This window comes from Thamnophis elegans, chromosome 2 (genome assembly GCF_009769535.1).
Source record: "Thamnophis elegans isolate rThaEle1 chromosome 2, rThaEle1.pri, whole genome shotgun sequence".
NCBI lineage: Eukaryota > Metazoa > Chordata > Lepidosauria > Squamata > Colubridae > Thamnophis > Thamnophis elegans.
Genome location: NC_045542.1, coordinates 155,757,263 through 155,776,386, shown reverse-complemented (window position 1 = coordinate 155,776,386; position 19,124 = coordinate 155,757,263). Strand labels below are relative to the sequence as shown.

Here is a 19,124-nt window from a genome sequence, read left to right as displayed (position 1 = left end):
GAGCGCACAGGCCCTATGGCGTGGCGCCACGCCCGCTCCACCCTGCGCCTCACCTAATCCGTTCTTCAGTGCTACTACTGGAGCAATTTGCTGCTCTGAGTGGATTGAGCGCACCCTCCGGAAAGAAACCCTTCTGCAGAAAAATCAATCCCGTCTCGTTGCGTTGGCCTTTGGGAGCAGCAACAGGCAGAGTCTTGAGTGGGTTTCTTGCCTTTTTTCCACTGCAGCAGTAAAGTGAACAAGCGTGGATGGAAAAAGCTAGAGGCATGCTGGAGGACAATATTGGAGGGGTGAAGGGGCTATAGTGTGGCGCCAACCCCCCTCCGGCACCTCCTGCCTCGCCTGATCTGTTGGGTGGCAGTGCTGCAGAACCGCATTAACGAGAGTGCCAAAAAAGACACCAAGAAGAAGGAGGGGAAGGAAAAGGAGGAATGTTAAGGACAGGAAAGATGACAAGGAAAAGGAGAAGGAAAAAAAGCAAGGCCCAGAAAGAAGAGAAGGAGAAGAAGTGGTATTAGTGACCAGGTTTTCTATTTGTAAATTAAAAGCATTATATTAAGACCCAGCGTGCGCCACTTCCCCATGGTTGACAGTGAGGAATACTGGCCACTGCCACAGCAACCAACAGTGGAACGGGAATGGCGGCAGAAGGCGCCTCGCTGGCCGCTGCTCCCAGGTGACACAGGGAAGGGGCTGCTCTGGCCACCACCGCCGCCACCAGCATCAGGACTCTGCAAGTCCCGCTGCCCACACAGTATGCTTGGTCACCCATCTGGACAGGGCCCGTGTGGAGATGGGCGGCCTTGCAGGGCCCAAGTGGGGGATCCGGCTGCAGGAATGACGGAAAGTAACCGGCAGGAGACAACAGTCTCCTTCCTTTCGGGGAAGACTGGGCACTTTGCAGGGTAGACAGCCTGTGTGTCCCCGCTCTGTGCTCCACCTCTCTCCACAATCCAATGGCATCCTAATTTAAGTAGTCCTCACTTAGTGACCACAATTGGGACTGGTATCTGTGTCACTAAGACGCCCGATCATTAAGCAAGATGTCACGTTGCAGTGCCAACCTACATCTGTTCCTCTGCCGTGGTGAATCTAATCACGGTGGGTTGTTTAAAGGCACTTTCACAGGACTGTGACTGGCGACTCCTTCCCATCGTCCCCTGGTCAGAAGCCAGCTGGGAAGGTCAAAACACGGGATCATAAAGGCGCACCTGTGGCAGGATTGGTATAACTCCTTTCCTGCCCCTTCAGAACCACAGGAAGTGCTGAAGTGCCATCACTGAAGAAGGGCCACTATGGCTACAAATTTGTAGACCAGGTGTGTATCTGCTTTTATAGTGGCCTAGTAACTCTGAAGGCTCAGGGAAGACATGGTAAGCAAGGACTGCCAATACAACTGAACCTCACAAAAGGTCCTCAACAACTATTTTTAAAAAAACCGCTGGCTTAAGCACAATCGGACCTGGTTAATACATTGATGAGGCTCCAGTAGAAATACCATGTTTGTTAGCTGTTGTGGCCCAGAAGGAGCTGTTGGAGCTGCCAACAGACTCCGATAGCGAGGGACCCTATGAGTCGGCTCTGGAAGATGTGGCGGACCCTGGGCAGGGTTCAGACTCCGAGCAGGGACCAGAGAGGCTGGTTGGCCACCAGGAGGCGCCTGAGGCATGGAGCAGTGGTGAGAGCCAAAGGGAGTTAGTCCCGGATGCCAGGCAAAGAAGGGCGGAGAAGCGCAGGCAGCAATTATGGAGACATAGAAGATAATCAGGGTCAGGTGATTATGATTAGGCTCCTCCCAAGAGAGTACATAAGAAGAGACTTTGGGAGGAGACCTTTTGCAGGACACAACCGTTTTTACTAAGCTGGAGAAGCTCTTGTGTGTATCTCTTATCTGTGGGAGTCTGGGTTGCTGCCAAAGTCTTGTCTGTGAGTAATTACTGTGAATAAAGCGTGGCTAACAGTAATCTTGTGTCAGCCTGACTCACCGTACGGAGGGGCATCAGAACAGTTAGCTAAACATGGGAGGTAAAAGGAAGTAAAATCACAGAAGAGACCAATGGGTTTGGCTAGTCCTGGGGTATCAAACTCAAGGCCTGCAGGCCTGATGCGTCAGGAGCTGCCATGATGGATCTGAAAATGAAAAGGTGCTCTTTAAACGTAAGGACTAATTCTTTCTGGTAGTTAGAAACTTTAATATTATTATTTGGAAAATATGAAGGTTTCCTGTTTAGCTTGCGGAGCTTGGATTCATTGAATGAGTTTACCAAAATGTAAATATTGCAGAACATACAGCCTCATGCTACATAACTAAGCTCCATTTCATGCTGAATAAACTAAATTATGAATGCCTCTTAAACAGAAAAGTATCTTGATAGATTTTTTTACTCCAAAAGCACTTTTTAAAAATACATTTGATTAAAAATAAAAAATCAGATTTAAAAATCCTATTTTTTTAATTTAAAAAAATTCATTTTTATACATCTCCACATTTCTTCTAGCAAAACCAGCAAAATTAGCTGGTTTTAACTCTTTCACTTCCATTGGATGTCAGATCTCAGCTATCACCAAGGTTTATGAGATTGGCACTTTTCCAGGCCTGGTGTGGTGTCACAGCTCCATCTTGTGACATAAGACTGAAAATAAACCCATTATCTCCCTATCTGATGCTTTAAGGTTTTTTTTTTAATGAAGTGAGTTTTCCTGTCTTAGCAATCAAATCCATAACTTTTCTCCAGGATGATCTAGCCTCAGTCTGTTCTTTTGGGTGTCACAGGGATACCCACATCCTCACTGCAAGTGAGCCCAGAGCTTTTTGGCAAGAACCAAGGGAAAGCATCGTGGGGGGAACACAATGTGCCATTAGGCAACAAGAAAGTGCACCTCCCTTGGGGATCCATGGAGGCTATTCCAGCCAGTTCTTGCTCTTGGGAATGCAGAATAATGCCCCCAAACTACCTTTGCAACGGAGAGAATAAAAGGATAAAATGTGGGACAAAACGTTGAATTTCCCCCCACCTCACATTGCTTCCAAACACATCTAGATGGGAGATATTATTTCTCCATCTGCATCCTTGCAGGACCTAAATCTCACTAGAGGGCAAAATTCCTCTGAGCAGCCTTCCCAATTTCCAGAGGAGTTAAGATTTCCACCATTAAATATTCCCAGGCAGTTTGAGAAAACATTTGTAGGGCACTAATTCGTTGAAATCTGACCTAAAAAGTCCTGGGCTTTAATAGTTTCCTCTCAATTCCTCTCCCAGACCCAGAAGGGAGCAGGCCTGGAGACCACCCACTTGCTCGAAGCTCTCACCTGCTTGTTTGGGACTCCTTCCCACATTCAAATCACATGAGGTCCTCACTTAATAACCCACGGGATGTTGGAATTATAATGAACCTGGAAGTGCTAGGATTTCCCTCACTAAGCAATGTGTTCACGGGATGTCATCTTTTATAACCACATTGCATAACAATGGAAATTCTGGCACCAATTGCTGTCACAACCCATAACTACCCATATTTCTTTACAGACTCAAGAGAGGGCTGGAAGAATAATTTTTCCCCCTTCTGGACAGTTAGCATCCTGGCCAGCTTTATGCCTTCAACAGCAGTTTGTAATGCATAAGAAAATCATGAGAGGTTTTCCTGGCAGAGGAGTCCAAGGCTTTGCTCCAGATTAAGATCACTTATAAGTGCAGCTGAAGAGGGCAAGGAAAGGTTGGCACCTTGGGACTAAAACTCACCCTCTGCTTGCATCTCTGACTTTGCTATCTGGAGAAAGGGCTGTGGAAGAGAAAGACACCTGGGCCATTCTCAATCTTGGTTCAGACTGGGGCACATCACCCAAATGCCATTGGTTGCAATTCTCATGGACAATTGGAGGGTTTGAGATAGATGGGATTACAACCATTATGTCACTCTTATACCTCCCATCAGGTTTCATACCATTAATCAGGATATCCTTTGAACTTGCTTTGGGGGACTGGAAAAGGGAGGCATTTTATTACGGTGGTTCTACTTCTACCTCCGTGGCTGGTTCCAGTGTGGGTACAAGGCCCTGGGGCCAAGCCTGTTCCTGTTACTTTTTCACATCTACATGGAATTGCCAGGGGAGGCCATCCCCCCTATGATACTGAATTATGTAGAGGTAGTCTGAGATTTATAACATTGCATTTAGTGACCATGTGAAGTTACAATAGCACTGAAAAAAAATCACTTATGACCATTATTCTTACAACCATTGCACTTCCATTGTCACATATTCAAATTTTAAAATTCCATTTTATTCCCAAAAATATATCAGAAATTAAATGGTAAATTGCTCAGGTGGGTTTCAAATGAGAGACAAGAAACAAAACTCAAGATTCCTCTACACACATCAAATTTTGCTTCAAGTGCAATTTCTTGTGTGTGATAAAGAAGGAATTTTGTGCAAAACAATCTTCGTCTGCGATCTGGGTATTTGAATGGTTACTCCCCTATGTGTAATCGTACATGATTTATAAGGCTAGACCTAGTACTGAAATCTTTCCCACAATCAGGACACTCATAGGCTTTTCTCCTGTGTGAGTCCTCCAGTGTATCACCAAATGGGAATTCTGATTGAAACTTTTCCCACATTCAAGACACTTATATGGCTTTTCTCCTGTGTGAGTCCTCTCATGTTCCACTAGGTGGGAATTCTGACTGAAACATTTCCTACAATCTGGACACTCATATGGTTTCTCCCCTGTATGAGTCCTCTGGTGAATCACCAGGTTGGAATTATCCTGGAAACTTTTCCCACAATCCACACACTCATATGGTTTATCTCCTGTGTGAGTCTTCTGATGTCTCACCAGGTGATAATTCCGACTGAAACTTTTCCTACAATCAGAACACTCATATGGTTTCTCTCCTGTATGAGTCCTCTGGTGAATCACCAGATTGAAATTATCCTGGAAACTTTTCCCACAATCCGAACACTTATATGGTTTTTCTACTATGTGAGTTTCCCGATGTCTCACCAAGTGGGAATTCTGACTGAAACCTTTCCCACAATCCGGACACTCATGTGGTTTCTCTCCCATATGAATCCTCTGGTGAATCACCAGGTTGGAATTATCCTGGAAACTTTCCCCACAATATGAACACTTATATGGTTTTTCTACTATGTGAGGTTTCCCGATGTCTCACCAGGTGGGAATTCTGACTGAAACCTTTCCCACAATCTGGACACTCATATGGTTTCTCTCCCGTATGAGTCCTCTGGTGAATCACCAAATTGGAATTCTGACTGAAACTTTTCCCACATTCTGGACACTCATATGGTTTCTCTCCCGTATGAATCCTCTGGTGAATCACCAGGTTGAATTATCCTGGAAACTTTTCCCACAATAAGAACACTCATATGGTTTTCTACACTGTGAGTCCTCCTATGTCTCACAAGGTGGGAAATCTGACTGAAACTTTTCCCACATTCTAGACACTTGTATGGTTTCTCTCCGTATGAGTCCTCTGGTGAATCACCAGGTTGGAATTGAGACTGAAACTTTTCTCACAATCTGGACACTTGTATGGTTTTTCTCCTGTATGAGTCCTCTGGTGTATCACCAGGCTTGAATTCTGTGAGAAACATTTCCCACAATCACAACACTTATATGGTTTCTCTCCTGAGTGAGTCCTCTGATGTGCTACCAGGTGGGAATTCTGACTGAAACTTTTCCCACAATCCGGACACTCATATGGTTTTTCTCCTGTGTGGGTCCTTTTGTGTATCGCCAGGTCAGATTTTCTAGTGAAACTTTTGGAACAATATGGACAGTCAAAAGGTTTTGTCCCCAGTTGAGTCTTCTTGTGTCTCACCAGATTGGTCTGCATGATAAATCTTTTGCCACACTAGGAGCGCTGGTAGAGCTTCTCTTGGTATGGGTCATTTCATGAATCATGAGGAAGTTTTTGAGTAAACATGCTGCCACACTCCAAGTATTTGTATGGGTTTTCACTAGGTGCATCCCGTCATCCATAATCAGCTGTGATCTGCAATCTGTGTTTTCCCATAATAGGCAGTCTGTGGGGGTTTTCCAACATGGATATTTTTGGACTCTTGAGGAGGCCAAAATATTTCTGATCTATTACTTGGATGTCTGTGATTCAAGCACGTCTTTCCTTTGTGAAAGCCTTTCATTAATACCTGTCCATTTTGGTTGTCCAAGAACCTTTTCTTTCCCACTGAGTTCCAATTATTTCCACTTTTTCTTTATTTGGAACTTATTTCCCTTGACTTCTTAGGTAATGATGTTTGCTTCAGTTCCACATACTCTTATTTTTTCCAGCTCAAAACTTTGTTCTTGTTATTCTCTCCCTTGTCTCTCATCTGCTGAGGAAGGAGAAGAGGTTTTAAACTTTCTGGAGGATCCACCCCCTCAGGAGCTCCATTTTGGACTGCAACATGCCAGGAACAGCCTGTGGAGGACCGAATGGAGCTCCAGAGGGACAGATTCACCCCTCAGAAGCTCCATTTGGCCAGCAACGTGCAAGATGAATGTTGCAGAGCCTTTGCGGTTGTTCATAAGGGCGAAAATGTGCCATGGTGCTACAAGATTTGTAGCTTTGGGGCTTGTCCATAAACGCTAGGGGGCGCTTATCACGTAACTTTGAACGTTCGCTATGGGAACAGTTGTAACCTGGGGACAACCAGTACAGGTCATGTGATAAAAAAATTCAGTCGCTTGGCAATTGACTCATATTGATGACTCATATTTGTATTATACCCCCAGTGCCCTGGGGTAATGTGACCCACTTTTGCGACCTTCTGACAAGCAAAGTCAATGGGGAACATAGATTCACTTCAACAGTTTGATTGATTCAATTACTGTATGATTCATTTAACAAGTACAACAGGAAAGGTCATAAATGGGGCAAACTCACTGAATACATGTTTCACTTACCAAGAGAAATTTTGGCCTTGATTATGATCGTAAGTTAAAGATTACCTGGAATGAAATAGAGAAGAAAACCATGAGGTGCCACTGCCAGTATCAGGGCTCTAAAAGTCCCACCGCACCAATAGTATCCGGACAGGGCCCGTGTAGAGATGAGTGACCCTTGCAGGACCAGAGATGGACTGCGGCTGCAGAAAGGATGAAAAGGGCCCAAAGGGAGCCAGTGGTCACCTTCCTGGCTAGAAGGCAGAGCAAGGCCAGCCCCGCTCTGCAGGGAAGCCCCCGCTCTGCCTTCCACACCCGAAACTGAATCGAAACTTTGGTGCCTCTCAGGAAGGTGAAGCAACCTGACGGATGAAGGGTGTGATTTTTCGGTTGGCTCTTTCTGCCTTTCTGTTTTCTTTTTCCTGGACTGACCTTTTCCCACACTCCACCCATTTTGCCATTCTTTTTCACACAGGAGGCAGCGAGCGTCTGGGGATTGTGGTGTGGTGCCAGCCCTGGCCCGCCCCCTGCCTCACCTCATGGTGGTGGAGCCAATCAGTTGGACACATTACACAGTTGCTCATGTGAAAAAAAAATAAGCTCTAATGGATCTTTTGTAGCAAAATTAATAACGACCTGGTCTCATTTTCCGGGAAACACGGTAGATAAGAGATATTATTTTTCCATCTGAATTTTTGCAGGGCCTAAATTTCACTAGAGGGCAGAATTCCCCTGAGCAGCCTTCCAATTTCTAGAGGACTTAAGATTCCAGCACTGAATGTACCCAGGCAGCTTCCCAAAAACTTTTGAGGTTGCTAGCTTGTAGAAAACTGATCTAAAGTGTCCTGGGCTTTAGTCCTTGGTTCAGGTCGCCCTCAAAACCTCTTTACACCTCAAAATGTTATGACTGATTTCCTTTGACATGGAAGCACCAGCAGGCCAGAGGCTCCAAGGGACATGTCTAAGATTTTAAGCAGACCTAGAAAAAGGGAGCTCCAAAAAGCTGCCTGTATTTGGTAAAATAAACTAAGTCACTTTTCAGAAATGTTTGAAAGCCTTGTAAAAAGACTGGCATTAAATTACACATATGCATGTCTATTCACACAGAAATACACAACGAAGAATTTGTCCGTGTAAACAATTATTTGTACTTCAGTGTGCAAAAAGCCCCAGAAGTGCATTCACTCAAATTTTTAGAAATCTGGGAATATTAACAGAAAAATTGTGATAAATCCTATGCAAGATTGAAAGCCCGTTCTGCTAATTCGTTTGCCAGAAAAACAAGATGTCAATAACAGGAATGAAGGGTTGCGTGAAGGGCGAGGGTGACAGGCGATTAAAAAATACGAAATTTTTTAAATCTCCCAAAACTCCCAGCAGAAAATCACAGGCAGCTCCTTCAAATCATGGAGCAAAAGGATACAACATTTGGGGAGAGAAAGATATGCAGCAGCAGCAGCCAATATCTTTCAGCCTTGTCCCTTCGCTGCGTCATACACCGTGGAGGAAGCCAAAGGGCCCGACTTGCTCCCGGCTTCTCCTCCGACCTTCCCTCCACTCACCTCCCAGGAGCCGCTTCGTCCCTCCACGCCGCACAAGCCGCTCCGCCGACACCATTCCCCTCCCCTGGGTGAGCCGGAAGAGGAAGTTCCTGTACTTCTCCAAAATCCGCTCTAGCAAACCAATACTCTATCGTTTCAACCCCTTCCAGCTCAGCCTCTACCCGCCCCCAGTAGACTAGCAAAGCCACTACTGTAGTGTAGTCTCTTTTTCTCCGCGTGAGTGTTGCTTCTTTGTAGAGCGCCATCTAGCGATATAATGTTGAAAATCATGCTCGTATCACTAGCTCAGGGGTCTGCAACCTTAAACACTCGAGCCACATTTGGACCCGTTTCCCGCAGAAAACAAAGCACAGGCAGCTAAACCTGTGTGGGCGTGGGCGTGGCCAACTCGATGTTACTCACGCCGTATCACATGACCCCCAGCCACGCCTACCCAGGTTTTGTGGCTCTCTTAAGTTTCTTTCTATGGGAAGCAGGTATATCTCCTCTCCCTCTCTTTCTCTCACCCCTTTCTCCCTCTCCCTCATGTTTCTCTTTCTCTCCCCCTCCTTCTCCCCTCTCTCATCTCTTTCTCCCCATCTCTCCCATCTCTCTCTTTCTTTCCCTTCCTCCCCCATCTTTCTCCCCCCCATCTCCCCCTCTCTCTCCCTCCTCCCCCTCTCATCTCTTTCTCCCTCTCTTTTTTGCAATGACTTATTAATGCAAGTATATTACTGCTATTTTATGTTTTACATCTATTCATTTCTATGGTTCCAAATTATTAGAAACAATAAACTCTGGCCTTAAGTAAGAATTATTGCTTGTGTGTTGCCTTTGTTTCTTACTGGAATTTTCTTATGACAAGAATGAAGTTGCTTGACCCTACTCAGTTCACGTGTTTAGCCAAGTGCTGCACCCTAAAAGTTCATAAAGTTTTTGATTCTATGCAGGCCCTAAATGTTCGCCAGCTTCATCCTATTAATAAAATATTGGAGCAACCTCCAAAGTGCCCACTGGCATTGCCTCTGAGCCACATCTAGATAGGAGTACATATGATCTTCATTTCCATATATTGGGCAACCTAATCTTGTTTGGCGCAGAATTGCTGAGAGCAGCGTCCCAATTCCCAACATTTTTCTTTTTAGCCTCATTTCTTCCCAAGCAGCTTGAGCAAGACACTTGGAGGAAACCAATTTGCAGAAAGCTGCTCTCATAATTCCTGTCCTTTTTTTAAAGCAGTGGTTTTAGAGGAGGTCCAATCTTCTTTAAATCCTACATTTGATGAATTTAATTCTTGTGGCCTAGTGAAGGATGGCGGTGGCAGCCTTATGCTTTGAGGCTGCTTTTCTTCACCTGGAACTGGAGCTTTAGTCAAGATGGAGGAAATTGTTGTGATGAAGAAAAAATGCACAGGCAGGAAGGTTAATGGGAAGGCACCTGAACAGCTGTGGGAGCTCCCTTTTATTGTCAATACACAGTTTACTTAGTAGCAGAAGATGATTCATTGATCAAAGTAAACTTGTACTGAATAGAATAGAATAGAATTTTATTATTTGTATGCCGCCCTTCTCCGGGAGGACTCAGGGCGGCGAACAATTCAAGGGGGAAAAAGGGAACATAAAAACAAATACAAATATAAAAGTAAACAACAGTCGCACAACTGATCGGATTAGCTAGACAAAGTCCATGCTATGGCTGAGAAAGTTAATAGCTCATGATTTCCTGCTGCAAGCGATGTAATGTGCCTACGTGCCAAATCTCATGTCTCACATTTATTAATCATTAGGATCATTGTGCTGACAGTTGCATTCCTCAGTGTGGTTTGCCAGCTACTGACAAAAGCATCCCCAGGAAATTATGAACAGTTCTAAATGTCAATTTTGGGAGGAAACCTTCAAGTCTCTGCCAGAATCCTGAAGAGGAAGATAATTTTCACCTTTCAATAAGCTAGAACAGGGGTGTCAACTCACCTCGTTATGTGAAGTATTGCAACTTTCCCCCCATTTGTTAAACTGGGGTTGGGCGTGCCATTTCATGACGCATCTAGCCCATGACGGATTATGACTTACAACATATTCCAAGTCGATAAAACAATGGCCTAACCAAGGGTCAAAGTTTTGGACTGGCCCAATTGGAGCCCAGACATGAATCCAAGTGAAAAACTGTGGGGTAACCCTCAGAACCGGAAAGATTTGAAGCGTTTTGCAAGAAACGAGCAAAGATTCGCAAGGCTGGGTGTGCCATGCTGCTAGGATCTTCCCCCCAAAAGAGAAAAAGAAATGTCTTCAAGAAAGTATTAAGGGTGTGTGTCATTATGAACCATGTCGTTGGACATTTCTATTGTCATTTCTTCCCTGTAAAAGATTTCAGTTTGGTTTTCAATTGAATTGCACATCTTATAAAGTTATTTGAAAGGTGGAAAAAATTCTGAGGTGGTTTCTTGGCCTGATCTTGTTACATCCCAAAGCCTGGCATTTTAGAAGGGGTTTGTAGACGCTCTATATCTAATATATCTGGAAGTTTGGGGATAAGATTATATTCAGATATATGCGCAGAGAGAAAAAAATCAAATATACAAAAACCATGTCCATAAAATCCAAAGGAATCAAACTTAATTGAAGGAGACTTTTTAACTCTTTCAGCAGCAAAATTGCGAGCATTAGTTTTAAAGGCTACAGTACTGGTGGAATAAATTGGGGGTGGGAAGGAATATGTAACAACCTAGTTCCTTCTCTGCTTTTACACAGTGGAGGAAGCCAAAGAGCCCGACTTGCTCCCGTTTCTAACTCACCTTCTATCTGCTGCTTCGACCCTGGGAAGAGGACTGCCACCTCCATCCTTTGCTCTTATCGGCTATCAATGTGCTTTCTAGCAGTACCGTTTAACTTTCACTCTTGTTGGATGTAGGATCTCAGGCACTGCAGTTTTTCAGGCCTGGCAAGGTGTTAGAGCTCCATCTAGTGACATAAGACTGAAAATACGCTTATTCCACCCCTATCTGATGCTTTTAAGATTTTTCTAATGAAGTGCCATTTCCCACTCTTAACCATCACATCAGTAATGTTTCTCCAGGACGATCTGCGCCAGTCATCCTTTGGGATCTCACAGGATGTCCTCATTGTCACTGCAACTGAGGCTGGAACTTCTTTTGCAAGAACTAAACAAAGGAAAACATCCGTGGGGGGAAACAAAGTTCTGTGTTTTAATCTTTAATCTTTTTAAAATTGCTTTTTAAGCGCCGGAGTCCTCCGGGATTGGGCGCATACAATCTATTAAAATTACAAAATTACAATGTGCCATCTTTGCCAACTTCACCCATGAAGAATGAAATATGGACAAAACGTTACATTCCCACCCTCACTCCACATTGCTTCCAAGCATATCTGGATAGGAAAATTTTTTCCATCTGCATTCTTGCACGGCCTAAATCTCACTAGAAGGCAGAATTCCTCTGAGGAGCCAATTTCCAGAAGAGTTAAGATCCAGCATTCCCAGCCAGTTTGCGGAAAAACATTTGGAGGGCGCTAATTTGTTGAAAGGGGATCCAAAGATTTAATCGTTGGCTCTCATTCCTCTCTCCCCCCAGAAAGAAGCAGGCCGGAGACCACCCGCTTGCCTGTAGCCTCACCCGCTTGCCTGGAACCCCTACTTCTTCCCACATCCAAATCACATGAGGTCCTCACTTAATGACCCATAGGGTGTGGGAATAGCCATGGCAACTGAAAGTGCCAGGATTTTCCTCACAAAGCAATGTAGTCAAGTGATGCCATTTTTAATAACCACTGCATAACAATAGAGATTCTGGTACCAATTGCTGTAACAATCCAAAACGGTTCCACCACAAAACCACGGTAGACAAAAGCGCGCTTGACGAAAGCGCGTACGTGACGTCATCATAGCGCGACGAAACATCGCGCTGTGATCGATAAATGTAAAAATAAAGCAAAACCTTACCCTAACCCCCCCAACTTAACCTTAAACCTAAACCTAACCCTAAACCTAACCCTAACCTAACCTAACAAACCTAACCTTAACCTACGCTAAACGTAACCCTAATGCTCTAACCTAACCCTAACCCTTAACCTAACCCTAACCCTAAACTTTATGTGAATCGGCTTGCTTTAATTTTATTTTTATTTCAATTTTTAATTTTTTTTCGCGCTGTGATGACGTCAAATGCGCACTTTCGTCGAGCGCTTTTGTGGACCACGGTTTTGACGGTCACGCCAAGAACTACCCATATTTCTTTTACAAACTCAAGAGAGGGCTGGAAGAGTCAGTAGGAGAGGATCAATGGGGTCAGCCTGAGAGAAAAAAGGGGATAAGATAGGAGAGGACTGTGGGGCAAGCCTGAGGGAGAGAGTACTCATCATAACTACTCATTCATTTTCAAGCTACTAGTGTCGTTTTATCAAGCCCAATCACATAGTTTCGTAGCAGGCGCCTGGGTATCCAGCTTGTGCATAATAAAACCATGAGAGGTTTTCCAAAGTCCTGGACTCCCGGCTTCTGCTTGAAATCGTGACTGGGGGAGGGGCTTTGCGCAAAATCATGTGGTATAGCAATTATGCCCTTTCCTGGACCAGGAAGTACTGGCACAGGGGGTCACTCTTGCGTTGGTCACCTCCTGTTTGGATTACTATCCTGGACTATCCAGAAACCTCAACTGGTCCAGAATGCAGCAGCACACAGAGTAATGGGTATCCATAGATCACGCATGTTAATTATCTTTGTAGTGGAGCTGCACTGGATTCGTTTCTTTAAGGTGCAATTCTTTATTATAGCAATAGCACTTAGAAATATATACCACCACAGAGTGCTTTATCCCACTCTTGGTATACAGTGTCAGCAAGTTGTCACAACAATTGGGCCCGCATTTTATTAACCTCAGAGGGATGCAAGACTGACTCAACCTCGCACCGTCAGGATCGAATCCCAGGCTGTGAGCAAAGTCAGCCAGCATCACTGCACTTTAATCACACACCACCAAGACAGCTGTCATTATAACTGCACTTTATTATTTTTGCAGCCATCTGTTCTATCAGGTAAGATAGGGTGGACACGCTGCTAGACCCTTGCTTTAAATATTGCCATCTGATGGGAGCTTGGAAGTGTCCTTTTTCCGTTGCACACCTGCCTATGAAACACCCTTCCCCATTAAGTTTGGCAAGCCTTTATCCTCCTGGTCTTCTGTAACATAAGAAAACTCTAGCTTTCCCCTAAGCCCTGAAATAAGAAGAGTTGCCTCCACACTAGAAACTTCATTTGGAATCAGGTTTCTGTTTATATTTATTAAATTTATATGCCGCTAATCCTGAGGTTAACTTCTCCACTTTGACTCCTTGCAAGGAGAAAGATGACCAGTTTTGAGCAAGAATGAACACAATTAGTAAGGCCAGGTGGCCTGTTTAACATCTAAACTGAACAAAAGCAAGAATCACCTTTTGGGATTCCCAGATCATCAAAATGCTATTGACTTTACTAGAAGTGATCTGTATTTGCAGGGCAAGTACAATGTAAATGCAGAGGTTTTGCAAATTGTCATCTTCCACATATGGAATGTATTGGTTTCTGTAATAAGGTTCTATTGCTGTAAACCATATGGAGTGTTATGAGTTGGGCTGCCAGATAAATTTTCTTACTGAATACAAATACATAAATACTTACATGTTTATTCCCATTTATTATGTAGAAATAACGTAAGATGACAAACATAACTAATACAGATCACCCTATCCTATCCCTCATGTTTGATACTAAGATCTGTTTCCCTAAAATGAATCACGCAAGAAATTACAGTAAATTGCTCAGCTGGCTTTCAAACGAGACAAGAAACAAAATTCAAGATTCCTCTACAAACATCAAGTTTTGCCTCAAATGCAATTTCTTGTGTAATCAAGGAGACATTTTGTGCAAAACAATAATTGTCAGCAATCTGGGTAGTTCAATGGTTACTCCCCTATGTGTAACCTTACATGATTTATAAGGCTAGACCTACTATTGAAATCTTTCCCACAATCTGGACATTCATAAGGTTTCTCTCCTGTGTGAGTCCTCTGATGTATCACCAGGTTGGAATTCCGACTGAAACTTTTCCCACAATCCAAACACTCATATGGTTTTTCTAAGGTGTGAGTCCTCCGATGTCTCACCAGGATGGAATTCAGATTAAAGCTTTTGCCACACTCTGAACACTCATATGGTTTATCTCCTGTGTGAGTTCTCTGATGTCTCACCAGGCTAGAAATATTAAAGAAACCTTTCCCACAATCACAACACTTATATGGTATCTCTCCTGTGTGTGTACTCTGATGATCCACCAGGTGGGAATTCCGAGAGAAACATTTCCCGCAATCTGGACATTCATATGGTTTCTCTCCGGTGTGACTCCTCTGGTGTATCACCAGACTAGATTTCCGAGAGAAGCATTTCCTACAATCACAACACTTATATGGTTTCTCCTGTGTGAGTCCTCTGATGTTCCACCAGGCTGTAATTCTCCTGGAAACTTTTCCCACAATCTGGACATTCATACGGTTTTTCTCCTGTGTGAGTCCTCTGGTGTACCACCAGGCTAGAATTCCGAGAGAAACATTTCCCACAATCACACTTATACGGTTTCTCTCCTGTGAGTCCTCTGGTGTACCACCAGGCTAGAATTCCGAGAGAAACATTTCCCACAATCACAACACTTATATGGTTTCTCTCCTGTGTGAGTCCTCTGATGGCTCACCAGGTTGTCCTTCTGACTGAAACTTTTCCCACAATCCGGACACTCATATGGTTTCTCTCCCATGTGAATTTTTGGTGTTTCACCAAATTGGAATTCTTACTGAAACTTCTCCCACAAAACAGACACTCATATGGTTTCTCTCCTGTGTGAGTCCTCTTGTGTCTCACCAGATTGTGTCTCACCATTTTGGCTCTCCAAGGAACCTTTTCCGTCCTACTAACTTCCAGTTATTTCCACTTTTTCTTTATTCTGATAGTCTCCTCCTTGACGTCTTAGGTAATGTTTGCTTCAGTTCCACATAGGTTATTTTTTCCAGCTCAAAAGTTTGTTCTTGTTATTCTCTTCCTCGTCTCTTATCTGCTGGGGAAGGAGAAGATTTTTTTACATTTTCTGGAATATCTTCCCCCCGAGCTCCAATTTGGCCTGCCACGTGCAGGGCAAGACCTGGAGGACCAGAGCATTTGATCCCCCCCCTCCAAAATTACATTTTGGCTGGATATGTGCAGGATGAATGTTACGTATAGGACATCTACCGTGTTTCCCTGAAACGAGACCCAACCAGAAAATACCCCTAGTATTTTGTGCCTAATATAAGTCCTATCCTAAAAATAAGCCACAAGTAAGCTGTTCAGCCCTGAAGGTGGGCATGGGCATGGCCAACACAGGAAGCGACTGTGTGGGCTTAGTTTAATGCTTTTAATTTACAAATAGGAAACTTTGTTACTAATACTATTTCTTATCCTGGGGTGGAGCACAGAGCGAGACACAGAGGCAGCCTGTCCTGCGCAGCTCCGGCTGGCGATGCCCAATCTTCCCCACCAGGAAGGAGGTTGCTGATTCACGAGGGGCCCTATGCATCCTAACTGCAATCTCTGGCCCCTTGTCCCCCACAAGGCCATCCTAAAGGCCCCATCCAGATGGACGGCCAAGGATACTTGTTGGGGTGGTGGGGCTGCCGAGCCCTGATGCTGGTGGCAGTGGAAGTTGGAGCAGACCCTTCCTGGTCGGCCGCGCAAGGAACCGGGTGCCTCATGCCGCTTGCCATGGAAGTGGCCAGGTCATGTTGTTTGCTTTACTCCTACCGTGGGAAAGAGGCAAGAAACCGACTCTAGGCTCCGAGGCATCAGTTGCTGCGAAAAAACGTCAACTCGACCAGGGGGCATTGATTTTGCTGCGGACAGTTTCAGGAGGCAGAGCGGAATCCACTACGGGAACAAATTGCTGCAAAGTTACAACTGAATGGATCAGGTGACCATTCAGTGCAGCCCATGTGCTCCGCTCTCGTCTTCCAACGTCTTCCTCTAATGTTACTCATCCTGCATTTGCGGAACACCTGGAGGACGATGTTGGCCACCGACTGAGACTGGGAAGGTGCCTCTCCGGCCACCCCCACTCTCAGCATCAGGGCTCTGAAAGTCCCAATATCAACAGTATCTGGACAGAGTCTCTGCCGAGATGAGTGGCCTTGCAGGGCCGAGGGGGGCTGTGGCTGCAGGAAGGATGGAAAGGGCCCAGCAGGAACCAGTGCTCACTTTCCTGGCAGGGAAGGCTGAACAAGACAGGCTGATGCTTTGCAGGGCAGCCTGCCTGTACCCTCTTTGTGGTCCACCCCGGAAATGGAATAAACTTTGGCTTTTCTCTGGAATGGTGAAGTGACCCAATGGGCAGAAGGGTGTGGTTTTTGCTTGTCTCTTTCTGCCTTTCGATTTTTTTTCCTGGTTGGACCTTTTCCCACACTCCACCAGCTTTGTCATTCTTTTTCACACAGGAGGGGGCGAGCGGGCGGGAGTCGCAATGTGGTGCCAACCCTGCCCCATCCCGTTTCACATCGTGGTGGTGGCAGCAGTTCCCGATGCACTACACAGCTGCTTGTTTGAAAAACAACAACACCCTAATTGGTCTTCCGTAGCAAAAATTAATAAAGACCCTGCTTATTTTCCAGGAAACGCGGTAGATAGGAGATATTATTTTTCCATCTGAATTTTTGCAGGGCCTAAATCTCACTAGAGGGCAGAGTTCCCTGAGCAGCCTTCCCAATTTCCAGAGGACTTAAGATTCCAGCACTGAATGTACCCAGGCAGCCTCCAAAAAACATTTGAGGTTGCTAGCTTGTAGAAAACTGATCTAAAGTGTCCTGGGCTGTAGTCGTTAGTTCAGCTCGCCCTCAAAACCTCTCTACACCCCAAAATTTTATGACTGATTTCCTTTGACATGGAACCACCAGCAGGCCAAGGCTCCAAGGGAACTAGCCTCACTCCTGCTGGCCAGAGACATGTCTAAGATTTTAAGTCTGCTAAATGCATGTGTTTCTCTATTTTCCTTGGCACAGAAATCTCCATTAAGTCAAAGTGAGTGAGACCCCAAGGACTAAGAAAGGAAAGAAGCTGCCTGTGTTTGATGTGGAAGTTATCACCCCCCTCTCCCGGGGAAGCAAAATCCTGGGAGGTGTTGAGGGGCAGAATGTTATATTTCCTTGGATGTGAAAAGGAAGAAACGTGTTTTAAATTGAGAATAGTCCCTGTACTTCCTGCCTCCAGCCACTTTGTCAATGGCCATTGGGAAGCCAGGCTGGTCCTTTACATGATAAAGAGTTCTCCCCTTCAGCTCCAGGGGGATGGATTAAGGCATGATAATATTGGCCCTTTACCCAACTCACGTGGCATCTGAGAACTCAACCAAACCTGGATCAAAATGCAGCCTAAGAGTTGCCCTGCATGGCCCATGAGAGTCTGACAAGCAATCAGAATACAAGCTCAGGATCAAAAGCCAGAGAGGGCATAAAACCAGGGACTCAACTTCTCTTCCATCCTTCTCTTCTCCACCAACATTGAAGCATGTGATCACCTTTTCTGTTCAGGACTCAAGCCATGTGGTCCTGTCCACCATTAAAACCATCTTTCCAAGCAGCTCCATGTCTCCAGTGTCTTTTTTCCCCACTTGGAGCCGAACCCAGAAGGACGTTTCTTTCAACATTGATAAACTAAACTAAGACCCTTTCAAAGAAATGTTGAAAGCCTTGTAAAAAGACTGGTAGTAAATCACACATATATGCATGTCTATTCACACAGAAATACACAACGAAGAATTTGTCCGTGTAAACAATTATGTCTACTTCAGTGTGCAAAAAGCCCCAGAAGTGTATTCACTCAAATTTTTAGAAATCTGCGGACATTAGCAGAAAGAATTGTGATAAACCCTAGGCAAGACTGAAAGCATCCCTTCTGCCAATGAAACTCCTCGCTTGCCAGGAAAACAAGATGTCAATAACAAGGAATGAAGGTTGCGTGAAGGGCGACGGTGACAGGCGGTTAAAAAATACGAATTTTAAATCTCCCAAAACTCCCAGAAGAAAATCACAGGCAGCTCCTTCAAACCATGGAGCAAAAGGATAACAACATTTGGGAGAGAAAGGATATGCAGCAGCAGCAGCCAATATCTTTCAGCCTTGTCCCTTCGCTGCGTCATACACCGTGGAGGAAGCCAAAGGGACCGACTTGCTCCCGGCTTCTCCTCCGACCTTCCCTCCACTCACCTCCCAGGAGCCGCTTCGACCCTCCACGCCGCACAAGCCGCTCCGCCGACACCATTCCCCTCCCCTGGGTGAGCCGGAAAAGGAAGTTCCTGTACACTTCTCCAAAATCCGCTCTAGCAATCCAATACTCTATCCTTTCAACCCGTTCCAGCTCAGCCTCTACCCGCCCATCAGTACACAAGCAAAGCCACTGCTGTACTGTATTCTCTCGCTTTCTCGACACGAGTGTTACTTCTTTGTAGAGCGCCATCTACTGACATAATGTTGAAAATCACGCTCGTTGTATCTAGCCTAAAGTGTTTGCAAGATGTTTTCATTCATTCTGTGCTTCCTTCTGTGCCATAAAAGCACATTCAATCTGCAGCCAGCACATGAAGAGTTTTTGGCCGTGACAATCTATCCCAAACTTTTTC

At 44.9% G+C, this 19,124-nt stretch overlaps 3 protein-coding genes across 5 annotated transcripts; all 3 read right to left on the bottom strand.

The window, feature by feature from the left end:
- Window positions 1–2,142: 2,142 nt before the first annotated feature.
- Window positions 2,143–5,349, bottom strand: LOC116502422 (zinc finger protein 300-like; the record flags this gene model as incomplete). Its single annotated transcript, XM_032208317.1, has 2 exons — window positions 2,143–5,075; window positions 5,173–5,349. Coding segments are annotated over 2 exons (756 nt in total), but the record flags the coding sequence as incomplete, so codon positions are not given.
- Window positions 5,335–8,543, bottom strand: LOC116503294 (zinc finger protein 664-like). Of its 2 annotated transcripts, none has more exons than XM_032209607.1 (3): window positions 8,468–8,543; window positions 6,927–6,971; window positions 5,335–6,355 (listed from the first exon to the last, which is right to left on the bottom strand). In XM_032209607.1, exon 3 carries the CDS (start codon window positions 5,854–5,856, stop codon window positions 5,458–5,460), a length of 399 nt encoding a protein of 132 aa, XP_032065498.1. In that variant the 5' UTR covers window positions 5,857–6,355; window positions 6,927–6,971; window positions 8,468–8,543; the 3' UTR covers window positions 5,335–5,457. The 2 variants fall into 2 exon arrangements, with proteins under 2 accessions (XP_032065498.1, XP_032065497.1); XM_032209606.1 differs by having other exon boundaries at window positions 5,335–6,352.
- Window positions 8,544–13,327: 4,784 nt separating this feature from the next.
- LOC116503293 (zinc finger protein 436-like) lies at window positions 13,328–18,815 on the bottom strand. 2 transcript variants are annotated; one of them, XM_032209604.1, is made up of 2 exons: window positions 18,712–18,815; window positions 13,328–15,539 (listed from the first exon to the last, which is right to left on the bottom strand). In XM_032209604.1, the coding sequence occupies exon 2, from the start codon at window positions 14,977–14,979 to the stop codon at window positions 14,398–14,400; it is 582 nt and encodes a 193-aa protein (XP_032065495.1). In that variant the 5' UTR covers window positions 14,980–15,539; window positions 18,712–18,815; the 3' UTR covers window positions 13,328–14,397. The 2 variants fall into 2 exon arrangements, with proteins under 2 accessions (XP_032065495.1, XP_032065494.1); XM_032209603.1 differs by having other exon boundaries at window positions 13,328–15,536.
- Between the last annotated feature and the right edge of the window lie 309 nt (window positions 18,816–19,124).

Coding starts and splice junctions, on each gene's coding strand:
- LOC116503294 (XM_032209607.1), bottom strand. CDS start 5,856: ATGCAGACCAATCTGGTGAGACACAAGAAGACTCAACTGGGGACAAAA.
- LOC116503293 (XM_032209604.1), bottom strand. CDS start 14,979: ATGAATGTCCAGATTGTGGGAAAAGTTTCCAGGAGAATTACAGCCTGG.